The sequence below is a fragment of the Tauraco erythrolophus genome, chromosome 21 (assembly GCF_009769465.1).
Source record: "Tauraco erythrolophus isolate bTauEry1 chromosome 21, bTauEry1.pri, whole genome shotgun sequence".
Classification (NCBI taxonomy): domain Eukaryota; kingdom Metazoa; phylum Chordata; class Aves; order Musophagiformes; family Musophagidae; genus Tauraco; species Tauraco erythrolophus.
This window is the reverse complement of record NC_141485.1, coordinates 12,558,337-12,570,589: the sequence shown is the minus strand read 5'-3', so window position 1 is coordinate 12,570,589 and position 12,253 is coordinate 12,558,337. Positions and strand designations below refer to the sequence as shown.

At 51.2% G+C, this 12,253-nt stretch overlaps 1 protein-coding gene across 2 annotated transcripts in view; it reads left to right on the top strand.

The window, feature by feature from the left end:
* CAMKK1 (calcium/calmodulin dependent protein kinase kinase 1) overlaps positions 1-12,253 on the top strand; it is a 69,654-nt gene that overhangs the window by 21,891 nt on the left and 35,510 nt on the right. For both annotated transcript variants that reach the window (XM_086624533.1, XM_086624534.1), the window contains exons 4-8: positions 4,659-4,710; positions 5,295-5,428; positions 5,991-6,027; positions 8,419-8,440; positions 11,468-11,556. In XM_086624533.1, the coding sequence (XP_086480659.1) occupies positions 4,659-4,710; positions 5,295-5,428; positions 5,991-6,027; positions 8,419-8,440; positions 11,468-11,556 (334 nt within the window). The remainder of the gene's footprint in view (positions 1-4,658; positions 4,711-5,294; positions 5,429-5,990; positions 6,028-8,418; positions 8,441-11,467; positions 11,557-12,253) is intronic.

The following is a 12,253-nucleotide window of genomic DNA, read 5'->3' as shown; positions in this document are numbered from 1 at the left end:
AGGCAAACGCAGCCACTCCAGGAAGGCATCCCTGCTGCGGTGTTGCGCCGTGGATGGGCCATGGCTGGCCGATGTGATTCTGCCACCGGCCTGACAAATGGTGTCTGGGACAAAAGGTGACAAATGCAAGAGCAGAATTTTAGGGGCATGGCAGCTAAGCCTGTTTGGTTTAGGACTTTCTTTCTGTGCGTAGTGCTCCTCTCTCCCAGCAGAGCTTCCCTCAACTACTTTATCTGAGGGATGTTGTTTTCAGACAGGACAGGTGGGGGAAGGGCTGGAAGTGCTCTCTGGTCTGCTCAGCCCTCCCGCAGGGTGCTGTCACACACTAGCAGAGCATTTAGGTGGTTAGTAGCACCGTTTGAGCAACATCCCCCTCCCCTGGGAGCTGCAGGTAGGGACTGTGCACAGGTCTTCTGCCCTTGCACGGGTTTGGGTCCCTTGCAATGCCAACCCCTCTGTTACCAAATGAAACAACATCCTATGTGCTGTGAGAGCATCACAAGGTGATAAGTTCCTTTGGCTCGATCCATTTTACCACCCTTCCCTCCCCCAAATAATGGCTGTTTTGCTGTTGGCATTACCAGCAGTAGGATGTGGGCTCAAGATCTTGCTATTGTGGAAGCTGCTGTGTCCTGGGCATCTCTCTGTAAACTTGGGATCTCCTTTCCCTCTGGCATCCTCACAAAACAGCTTCCCTGTGGCTGCCAGCTGCAAGGTTGCTAGGAGGAGAGCAGTAAACTTAACATCAAAGAAAAGCACGATTCCCACTGCCTCTCAAAGGAAAGTGTCCTGACCCATTTCCACATGTGAATAGTCAGAGGAAGATGAGTGCAAGGGCATGTGTGGAGGAAATCTCCTTTAGGCTCCCTCTTTTCCTGAGGAAGGGGAAGCAATACTTACCAATGCAAAGGGAAAATCCCTCGGCTTGGCTCTGAGCTGGTTCTTTATCAGAAAGGCATTATCTGGGTAATTAGTTCTGCCTGCAAGTACAAATGTCTTTGGCTCTTGCATGTGAGCCCGAAAGGAGAGGTTTGCTGAAGCATCCCTGTGTTGCTCCCATTATGCGCAGCTACAATTCAGCAAGGAAGCCTTTCCCTGCCAGCTTGTGCTGTAATTAAAGTGAGTCCTCACCACCGTGTGCTTTCATCTCTGCTCTTGCAATAATTAAGTGGCTCTGGCCTGTTGCATGATGAAGTTTGCTCTTTGTCTGCTGTTTGCATTTGAAAGCATAGTAGGACAGTCCTCTCTTCTGATCCAGCCCTGCTTTTGTAGTAGCAGCTGCTGATGCTTTGAAGTTGGTGTGAGCATGTCCTGGTGATCCTTCCACAGCAGTAGAGGTGGTTTACAGTCAGCTTGCCCATGATACAGTAACCCCCATTCATCTCCCCATCACAGGTCATAGCATCCTTCAAGGAGTATGGTTGTGTCGTGGTTTTTGGACTGAGGGTCGAGACAAGAACTGAGAGGGAGCACCCACCAACCATGGTCCCGGGCAAAACATGACTCAGGTTTTCTTCTTAAAACAAAACAATTTATTAACAGTTATTTAACAAGAGATACAAGGGAATGAAACCGGTTACTTGAGAGGAGAAAGAGAAAACAAGGCCAGATCTTAAAACAACACCTCCCCACCCCCTATTTCCTTCCGTTCCTGGCTCTGCCTCCCCCCCGGCGGCGCAGGGGGACAGGGAATGGGGGAGTACAGGTCAGTTCATCCATGGTGTTACTGCCGCTCCTTTCTCAAAGGAGGAGGAGTCTTTACACCATTTTTCCCTTGCTTCGGTGGATCCCCTACTCACAAGGAAAAAAATCCCCAAACTTTTCCAGCTAAGCCCTGCCCGCAGGATTGCCATCCTTCCCCATGGATCGCACCAGTTCGGGCTTTACCAGTCTTGGCCTCTTAGGGAGCTGCTGCCACTCGCGTCGGCGTGGGTCATCCCACGGTCTCCAGATGCCTCCACGGCCCCGTCGTGCATCCCCTGCCCATTATTAACAGCACCTCGTCGTGCATCCCCTGCTCCATGGCCTCTCCTGGGCTCAGGCATCTCCTTCCCGACGTGGGTTTCTCCACGGGCCACGAGTGGGTTGCTGCTCCGCCGAGCACACCCTGGCTGCAGGGGGCCGCCTGCCATCTCACACCGATTGCAAGGGAAGCCTCAGCTCCAGCACACCTCCTCCTGCTCCATCTGGCTGACCTGGTCGTTGTGGTTGTCTTCTCTTAGATATTAATCCTCTCTGGGGAAGCTCGGCCCGGCGGGCACCCCGGGAGCGGGGCGCTTACCGAGCCCCCCATGCGGCTCCCCCGGCGCCATCTTGAGCACATGGCGCCGGCCCGGGCCCGAGCGGCCGCTCGGCCGGGAGCCGGGAGCGAGGGCAGCGCCCTCCTGCTCTCTCCTCGCTCCTGAGCAAAAAGCCCTTTCCCGCCCCTTTGTCTCAACTTAAATAGGGCAATTCGCAGAGGCGCCGATTTGGCTCAACCCCCCGGGGGGGATGGGACTCAGATCTGGTGGCACAGGGAGCAAATCCCCTCCCCTGCCACCAGAACACCCCCCCACACATCAAACTGTCACAGGTTGAAAGCTGTAATTCTTATTCCCTCCGTTTCTGCCCACAAGAGCAATTCTTTTCTTTGCCAGAGCTCTTTTCTGTACCTTCCTGCTCCCCCCAGACTCTCTCCAGAGCCTGCCCCGGGAAGGACTAGCCTGATCCAGGCATGGCTTTGGCAATGGTCAGTTCCTCAAGCTGGGCTCGCTGAGCGGTGATGCAACTTGGAACCTTCCAACAGCAAACTGCATCAGAAGCTTTTCTGCATCAGAAACTTCCAACAGCAAACTGCATCAGAAATTTTTTCAACAGAAACTGCATTTCTTCATTTTCTAAAGCTCCTTGCCAGAAGGCAGGGAAGATTCGGGGTGGGATTGGAGCAACAGGAACCTTCTCCTCCTGGGCTAGCACCGGTTGAAAGAGAAATAGATGTATGAATTCCTTTGATTTTTCGCATAAATTTTCATTATGGAGAGATAAAAGTGGAGAGCGTAGGAAGTCCTCCAGGCTTGGCCCTGGCCATCCTTTGGAGATGGTTGTGCACATCTTGGATCCTCTTTCAGCAGACTGTGAATCATTTGACTGTCTGTATTGGACACAGCGCTGTGCTAAGTAAAAGATAAGCCCTTCTGAGTCCGTCTCTCAACACCATCATTTCCAACAGTTGACTCGAGAGCTGTCAGGCAGGATTGAGAACTACACAGTGTATCTTCTCAATTACATGGGTGCAAATCCAGAGGATTTCACTGGATTAGTACCAAAAATAACAATCCTTTCAGCGAGCCACAAACCTGGCTGCAGCAGGAGCACTGATGGGAGGTGGGGACCCTCGGGCGTGTGGTGCCATCGCTGCCAGGAAAAACAGCTCAGGAAGGAGCTCACCAAAATGGTTTCTGGTGTACATATTAAAAACAGGTAGCGTGCAGAGCCTGCCTCCGTGACATTGATACAAGATTCCTTGGCATTTGACTGTGTCCTGCAGGAGTTCTTGGTTAATTATATTTCGTAGATGTCACTCCTGTGTGAAATACAGATTTGGATGCTTAATTAATAGGAGGAACTACCCATTTTAGGGGAAGGAGCGAGTGACTGTCCCAGCTCCTGGGAGCATGGACTGTTTTCCTAAGCAAATTGTACAGTGAGCTGGTTTTTCATGAAATATTTATCTGCTAGGCCACTTGGCTGCTTTAGTGGCCCTCAAAAAGGTTATTAACACACAGAGCAAATGGAGGCACAGAGACTGTTTATTAAATTCAGATTGCCTTTGGTCATTATGCTAATGCCAATTGAATGGCAGAAAAAATTACCCTGACCCCCTCCCACACCTCAGCTGCCAGGGTTAGCAACAGTGCCTGCATATGATCGGGTGCGAGGAGGGGGGGAAGCTGCTGGCAAAATCCTGGTTCCCTCCCCATGCTTTTGCCATGGCTCTGCCGTTTCTGATGGTGCAGGGACAGATGCCTGTGAAGTATCTTGCTCATGGTCTTGGGCATGGTGCTGGACCACATCGCACGTCCTCTGTATTGCTCTGGCAGCATGGAAGAGGTTTGTGGGGCAAAAATAGTCTCTGGGAATAGAAAAGGCCTCCCCAGGCAGTGCAGAGCTGGCGGAAGGGCTGTATCCTCACTCTGGTCCAGGTCTGTGATGTAGGTTGCAAGAGTGTTAGCTGTATGGCCGTGACACTCCAGCTCTTTTGCTTCCTAGACCCTCTAGCAAAGCAAAACATAAGGTGGAACAGCCTTGAAGTGGCACTGGCTTGCGGCAGCATCCGAAACAGCAGGTACATAAAGGTCAGCTAGAGGAACACACCTCTTCCTTCAAGCTCCTGCCCCAATTGCAGAAATTTTGGTTCCTTTTTCTTTGTCTAAGTTAAAATAAATCAAAACCATTTATTTTTTCTTGGGAGAAAGATGAATGAACCAAATGCTTCGCAGTGCCTTTAGGAGTGCTTGTGTCAGTGTGTGTCTGTCATGGCCACCACTAACCAGGAGACTTCTTCTCTAGGCTGACGACAGACCTGAGCCAGTCGCTGATGCTCAGCATGCTCCTGGGTCACTGCAATGCACACTTTGGCTCTTGTTCAGTTTTAACACTGCTTTTTCTTCTTCCTTCAGGCTATGAAAGTCCTCTCCAAAAAGAAGCTCTTGAAGCAGTATGGATTTCCACGTGGGTATCTCGCATTTAGATGTCTGCCTCTTGTCCTCAGCCAGGCAGATCTCTCTGTAGAAACATTGTCCGCAAGGACTGCAGAACTTGGCCTCATTTGAAAGCTACCCAAGTAGTTGGGGGCTGGTTAAAATGTAGTGGGTAGTGAAAGGGCAGGCACAGCCATAGGGAAGTTCAACACACTTGGTAAATAGATTCCTGGCTTTGATTTTCTGAGTCTCTTTGAAGTGCTGACTCTTCTATGTTCACCATCTGTGAAGCCTAATTAAGTGCTGGAAGTTAGGCAGGGTAGACTCTTCTTCCCAAGGGCTTATTTACCCCTTCAGATACCACCTGGCTCCGGTGGCTGGGCCATGGGACCTGGCAAACAGACCAGGCTGGGAAGCTGGCAGGAACTGGTCTGAAAGAGGGGCTTGGAGATCTTTGTTCCAGGTGGAGACTGTAATGCTTTGTGATGATAAGAAGGTGATGAGATCTTCCAGAATAGCTGGAGGTATCTGCAGAGGGGCCAGTGGCTGTTCACTCCTTCATGCTGATCACTGCTGAAAACTGAGTTGTTCTTCACCATGTTTTGATGATTGCAGGTCGGCCTCCTCCCAGAGGGTCAAAAGCATCCTCCGGAGAGCAGCCAAAACCCATGGCACCACTGGACAGAGTCTATCAGGAAATAGCCATCTTAAAGAAACTGGACCATGTCAACATTGTTAAGCTGATAGAGGTGAGCTGCTTCTCCGCCTTAAGCTACACTGAAACAGATCTGGTTTCTATTGCAACAAGAGGATCTTTCTTCAACTGCTCCTACTTCAGCCAAAATGGATTTTAAATAGTTGTTCAGAAATTTAGGCTGCTGATTCCAAGCAAGATCGTACCAATTACGTATGACAAACTGACACAGTTATCTTGGGCTTTGGGCTGGTGCCCAAGAGAAGGCAGCTGACTGTGCTGGGAGAAATAGCAGCCAGCTTTGACTAGCGAAATTTATCTGTAGGCAAGCCTGGGAAGTTGCACAAGTGCAAGGCTTCGGTGCCATTTTCAATATTGGCTGAGGTCAGATTAGGACAAGCAGTGCCTTTATCGGTAGGCTGTTTCTGCAAATAGAGGCAGAGGCCCAGATTTTTCTGGAGACAGGAAAATCTGTATCCTTCAAAGCCTCTCTCTCTGCAGGAATCGAAATATTAGCCTAACTTGTTCTCAGCACTCTGCAGCTCAGTACAGTGTACAGGGAGCAACAGAACTTTATTTCATTAAAAATCTCTTCTTTTTCCTGTGTTTTTTCTCAGGTCCTTGATGATCCTGCAGAAGACAACTTGTACATGGGTATGCGAATCATTATATGCTAACAGAACTGTCTGGATTTAGACCTGGTGATGCGAGTAACACGTACCAGGGCTCAGGGTCGATACCAGGAGGACATTTGTACCAACTTCAGCAGTCTTAATTTTCCTGGAAGGTTAAATGCCTGTAAAGGCAGCTGAGATGGAAGGAGGCCTTGCAGTAGGGTAAGGCAGCTGCACACATCTCCTTACCGTAGGGACACTAAAAAAAATGACAGTAGCTCTGCTCTCCCCTATGTATATGTCAATTCCTAAATCCAGGAGAGAAGGGAAGGGTGCAGGATGGTTTTATCCTGCTGGTATGAGGATGGTCTCTCCAGACTTCTCCTGATAGCAGTAGTGACTCCAGAAAACAGTCTTGTCTCAGGGTATTCCCTGTGGCCCCTGCAGAGACACTGACCACCCTGCTGAGCCCCGGCACCTCCTAAGACAGCAGCACTCCTGCCTTCGGCCTCCGAGCCCAGGCCCTGCCGCGAGGTGCCCAAATGAGAGGCCATAGCTGACTGTGCGTTTATGCAGAGGGTGAGGAGTTTCCACCCATTTTGTCTTCCTCTCACCCAAACCGTGGAAGTGCCAGCCGCAGCCTGACCCCTACTTGGATAAAACTAGAGGGACAGGCCTGGGAGACACCGCAGTGCCCTCTGAGATGGGCCAGAGGAGGGGGATGTCTGACTCTGTTACATCTCTGCTTTCCCGTAATGCTTCCTGATGAGACAGGCTCAAAGGCTGCTTCTCGTGAAATAATGCCTGTGAAAGGGGGCTCTGCCCAGCGAATGAAGCTCTTTGCCTTCAAAAGGCCACTTTTCCCTTTTGGCTGAAGCCCCAGCGGCACTCTGGCAGCATCACAAAGTGGCAGCCAAGGCCAATGCGCATGTGGTGGGGAAGGCGGCTGAGACTGTTGTTTAAAGCTCCTGGGGATGGAGAGAAGGAGAGAGATGAGGTAGCAAGCTTTTCTGTTGATTGAAAATAAATGCATGAGGAAGTCGAAAAAGCTGCACAAACGAAAAGAAAGAAACAAACAAACAAACAAAAAACCCCACACCAACAAAACCAAGCTCTCCCTGTGGAGCAAGGATAACAGTCCCAGAAATGGCAGCAATAGCAGCAGGAGAAGTGGGAAATGTCTTGTCCCCATTGGAGGTCCTGGGGAGGTTGCACTGGTCCCTGGGCAGTGAGCAGCGGCTGTGTCCGTGTTGTCCGTGCCCCATCACCTCTTTGCTCCCCTTTGCTCTGTCTGGGATCCCGTGAGCGGTTCATGAAGAGTGGTGCAGGCAAATCAAGCTCCTGCCCTTGCAGTTTCCTGGGCAGCGAAGGGAAGTGGTGGGTGCTCAGCGCTGCTCAGGATTAAGCCTTCTGCAAGTGGGTTTCCTCCCTCCTGCTGCTGACCCAGCCGATAACTGTACCTTTCTCCTTCCAAAAATGCCCCCCACTACAAAGCAAAACTAGAGAAAGTGAAGTTCGCTCTTTGCTAGTTACTGCTGGCATTAAGTAGTGCTGTGAGCGCTCTTCCGCATGCTCGTTGGGAAGAAGGCAGGGGATGGAGGGTGCCGATAGAAATCGAGCTACCTACAATGGCACAAGATGGTCGAATAATGAAATGCTGCCACAAGCTGCAGCTTCTTCAGCCTGGAGAGCAGGATGAGCCAATGCAGGCTGGCGTGTTGCATTTGTGCCTTCAGCTGGTCCGACATCGCAGCTGTAAGCAGGGCTGCCTGGGGCTTTGGGAAGGGCGATCTGCTCGGATTCCTTGGGAGGTGCAAGAAATGCCCCTTAGTAATTCATGAGGAAATTGCTCTCCTGCTAGTAGAGGCAGATCCCTCTCCTGTTTGCAGAATGGGTCAGAGACAGGACCAGAAAAACACATTGCCACTAACCCTCTAATCAGACCCAAACTGCAACTCACACCAACAAATCCTCTCCCATTGCTCCTGCCAGGGAGCGTTTGTCAGCCATGTAGCTGTGCTGCTGATTGACACTGCAGAAATGGAGCAGCATGTTCTTACAGCATCTCGTTTGGTATCAGCAATTTAGCAGAAATATCACACCAAACCCCTCCCTGAAGATACTGAGTAAGACGGGGCTCAAATCAGCAAGGGCTGGCACTGGGAGCAGCAGAAGTGTGGTTGATAAATGAGCACCCGCTGTTTCCCTGCGTGAAGCTGGTGGGAGGTGGGGATATTTATCTTTGCTGAAGAGATGAATATTTTCGTTTTGCATCCTCTGGTGTCCTTGTCATGGGTGAGGGAGGAGAATTGATTGGAGATAAATTGATTTTTCAGGTGTGGGAATGGATGTGTGTTTGTAGGTGCTAAAAAACAAATAAGCCCACTCCTCTCTTCTGGTTCATTCATGGTTTGATTTCCTTTTCTTTCAGTGTTCGACCTCATGAGGAAAGGGTAAGTAGCCCTCCTGGGATCCCTTGTGTTTAAATTTTTGGTGTTCAACGTTAGCTTCCTAGGTGAAATGGAGGTTTGATATTACAGTGGGGCAAACCGCTGCTCCAAGTGCAGAGGAGGCAAAATCCAGCTATAGTTACCTTTGCACTGTTACAGACTGGAATGGCGTGGTGGATAGTAACGGACTGGGAGGACATGTCTTGGTGTCAGGCTTTGATCCGAAAAACAAATTTGATGCCAATTCCCTATCAGGTGCCTGGAAGAAAAAGTTTTAACAGGAATACTCTGCTGGGGTAACAGCCACATCGTGGCTTCTTCTGGCACAAGGGGTGTGTGGTTGCCTCAACACTTACTTGCCACTCACTGCCTTATTCTGCCGCTAGCACTAATGTATTGTGGGAGGCTGTTTTGTGGCACTTTTTTCTGTAGCAGGAGAAGTGATAAGGTGGTGACAGTCTTCTCACTGCTTTTTGCTACACCTGCGCTGGTTCTGCAGTTCTGCAGGGTCACAGTGAGGTTGGGAGAGCTGTGCCCAGGATGGGGGGGATTCCCGAAGGGTTTATTTTTCTGTCTGGCCCCATGAGCAAGCATCTTGCAACCCGCTGGAGCTGGCAGCCTGCTGGTGAGAGGCTCCCCAGTCTCCCCGGTGACCAGGCTGATGACTATCCTGTAGGAGAGGAGGATGAAAAAAAAGCTCCTGTTATCAGCTGTGGCCAGGGAACGTGCAGCTCAGCCCGAGCGCAGCCTGTCTGCCTCTAGCAGAAGGCAATTAGGCTCCATTAGTGGCTCTGCTAGTCCTGCTGCTTGTGTTATTTCTCCCTGGTATCAGCAGCAGAAACATGTGCATGAAGAGGGAGGGAAGGCAGTGGCAGGAAAAATGCAAATGGGAGAGGAAGATCATAGAATCATAGAATGGTTATTGTTGGAAGGGACCTCAAAGATCATCTAGTTCCAACCCCCCTGCCACGGGCCGGGAAACCCTCCACTACACCAGGTTGCCCAAAGCCTCATCCAACCTGGCCTTGAACACTTCCAGGGATGGGGCAGCCACAGCTTCTCTGGGCAACCTGTTCCAGTACCTCACCACCCTCTGAGTGAAAAATTTCTTCCTTATATCTAATCTAAATCTGCCCTCTTTCAGTTTAAAGCCATTGCCCCCTGTCCTATCACTACACGCCCTTGTAAAAAGCCCCTCTCCAGCTTTCCTGTAGCCCCCTTTAGGTACTGGAAAGCTGCAATAAGATCCCCCCGGAGCCTTCTCTTCTCCAGGCTGAACAGCCCCAACTCTCTCAGCCTGTCTCCATAGCAGAGGTGCTCCAGCCCTCGCATCATCTTCGTGGCCTCCTCTGGACCCGTTCCAGTAGCTCCATGTCCTTCTTGTGCTGGGGACTCCAGAGCTGAACACAGTTCCAGGTGGGGTCTCATGAGAGCAGAGTAGAGGGGCAGAATCACTTCCCTCGACCTGCTGGCGACACTTCTTTTGATACAGCCCAGGACACGGGTGGCTTTCTGGGCTGCCAGCACACAGTGCCGGCTCATGTTGAGCTTCTCACCCACCAGCACTCCCAAGTCCTTCTCCTCAGGGCTGCTCTCAATCCATTCTCCGCCCAGCCTGTACTTGTGCTTGAGATTGCCCCGACCCATGTGCAGGACCTTGCACTTGGCCTTGTTGAACTTCATGAGGTTCTCACAGGCCCACCTCTCCAGCCTGTCAAGGTCCCTCTGGATGGCATCCCTTCCCTCCAGCGTGTCCACAACACCACACAACTTGGTGTCATCTGCAAACTTGCTGAGGGTGCACTCGATCCCACTGTCTGTGTCTCCAACAAAGATGTTAAATAGCACTGGTCCCAATACTGACCCCTGAGGAACACCACTCGTCACTGGCCTCCACGTGGACATTGAACCGTTGACCACAACTCCAGCCAATTCCTTATCCACAGAGTGGTCCATCCATCAAAACCATCAATCAGATGGCAGCAAGGGAGAAGAGAGAAATCATGCAGGAAGGAATCGCTGCTGGGTGCTGAGGGGAAGAGCTGCAGAGCCTGGTTTTGGCCATGGGCTATTCTCTGCCAGGGTTTGGCTTGCTAGGACAGTGTCTTGGGAGCACTTACTTAAATCCAGCTCAAGTCAGTGGGCGTATGTCCAACTGCAAGGTCAAGCTGCCGAGCACAGGCAGGATTAACCCCCAGTGCAGTGAAGTCTGTAGCTCCTGCCATTCATCTGCTGGGGAACAGAAGATGCTGATTAGCTCTTACAGCCTCTTTGCCCTCAGCTTTCAGCAGGCACAGGCAGAAGAGGGGCTTTTAGAGGATACTGTGCATCTCAGCAGTGACGGCATACAAAGGAAAGGAGAGGAGAAGCTGACCAGGTAACCTTGGCTGATTAGGGCTGAATGACTGAGTTCTGGTGATGGCTGAACCCTAAACAGCTAAATAGGTTTAGCACAATGCACTGGAAATAGTCCCACTTCAGCTCTGAGCCAGTGGTTCATGTCTAGATTCTGCCTCAGTTTAGACTAGCTGCACACTGATGTTGCTTCAGGACTGAGCTCCAGCAGGCATGGCATTGAGTACAGGGCAACGGGCACTCTGTCCCCACTGCTGCCTGGTACCTCCTGGTGATGCTGGTGCTCACGGCCATGAGCAGCTTCAGCAAAGAAGCCAAAGGCCAGATCCAGTGCTGTCCTTTCACTACTCTTTTCCTACTGGAACTCTCATGAATGAAGTGTTTGCCCTATTGTGCAGACAGCAGCAGCTAATCCTGGTGTTGGTGAGGGCTCTGTGGCTCATGCTGGCTCGGGGACTGTGAAAAGTCACTCATCACCACTAGGCAAGCTCACTAACCTGAGTGTCACCACATCCAGAAAGGATGGTTGCACTTCCATCCTGTGTCACAGCACCTAGAACCTCGTGGGAGCCTGGCTCTCAATGCTGGGGACACAGCGATGGAGAACCTGAAACTCCTCCAGCAAGGAGGCTTACTGCCATTCTGCAAAGTACTTACTCTTTCTCTTCCTAACAGGCCTGTCATGGAGGTACCCAGTGACCAGCCCTTCAGTGAGGAGCAGGCTCGGCTCTACTTCCGAGATGTTGTCTTGGGCATCGAATACTGTGAGTGCCACCAGTGCTGACTCTTAGCAGAGCTGGCATGTCCATGTAACCTCTCGCTCTCTGCAGGAGGAAATGAGACTGTTGGATGGTGCATTTTGCTCACTGCTGATCTGCAGGCCTGGCACTGCAGGCTTCATGGCTGGGCTTCTCATCTGACCTGTGCCAGGAGTGGAAGCATACCCATGAAATTGCTGGTTGCTTTATTTTCTATAAGACAGACCTCTGAAAGTAGCAAGCGCAGTAGAGCTGAGTTTTTATGGTTGCAGGATGCATCTACCGTGCAGGGGCGTGCGGGTCAGAGGGCTTGGTCCTTTGATGTGGTGGGATGCTGGTGGCTGGCATTACTCCCGTGCTGTGTCTAAACATATTACACTGCACATTGTGGCCAGCACTGTAACCAAGTCAGAAGACACAACTCAGATCCCCTTTGCTCACTCACATTAGCCTGAGCCCCTTCTCTCCCTTTTCCAGCAGAAGGTCCCTGCCTTCATCCTCAGCTCTGCTGCTTGTGCTGGAGCCATTCACGCACAGGGTGCAACTGGGGACCTACGTAGCATGATCTCATATGTGAGAGGTACCCATGAGTCGGCTGGTCTGCACTTACTGCTTGTGTACCAGCTGGGCACGTTGCCAAACTGTTGGTGAGCTGTGGTTGTCTCCGTGCCTGTTTTGATTCTGCTGTGCTCCTTGTCGACAG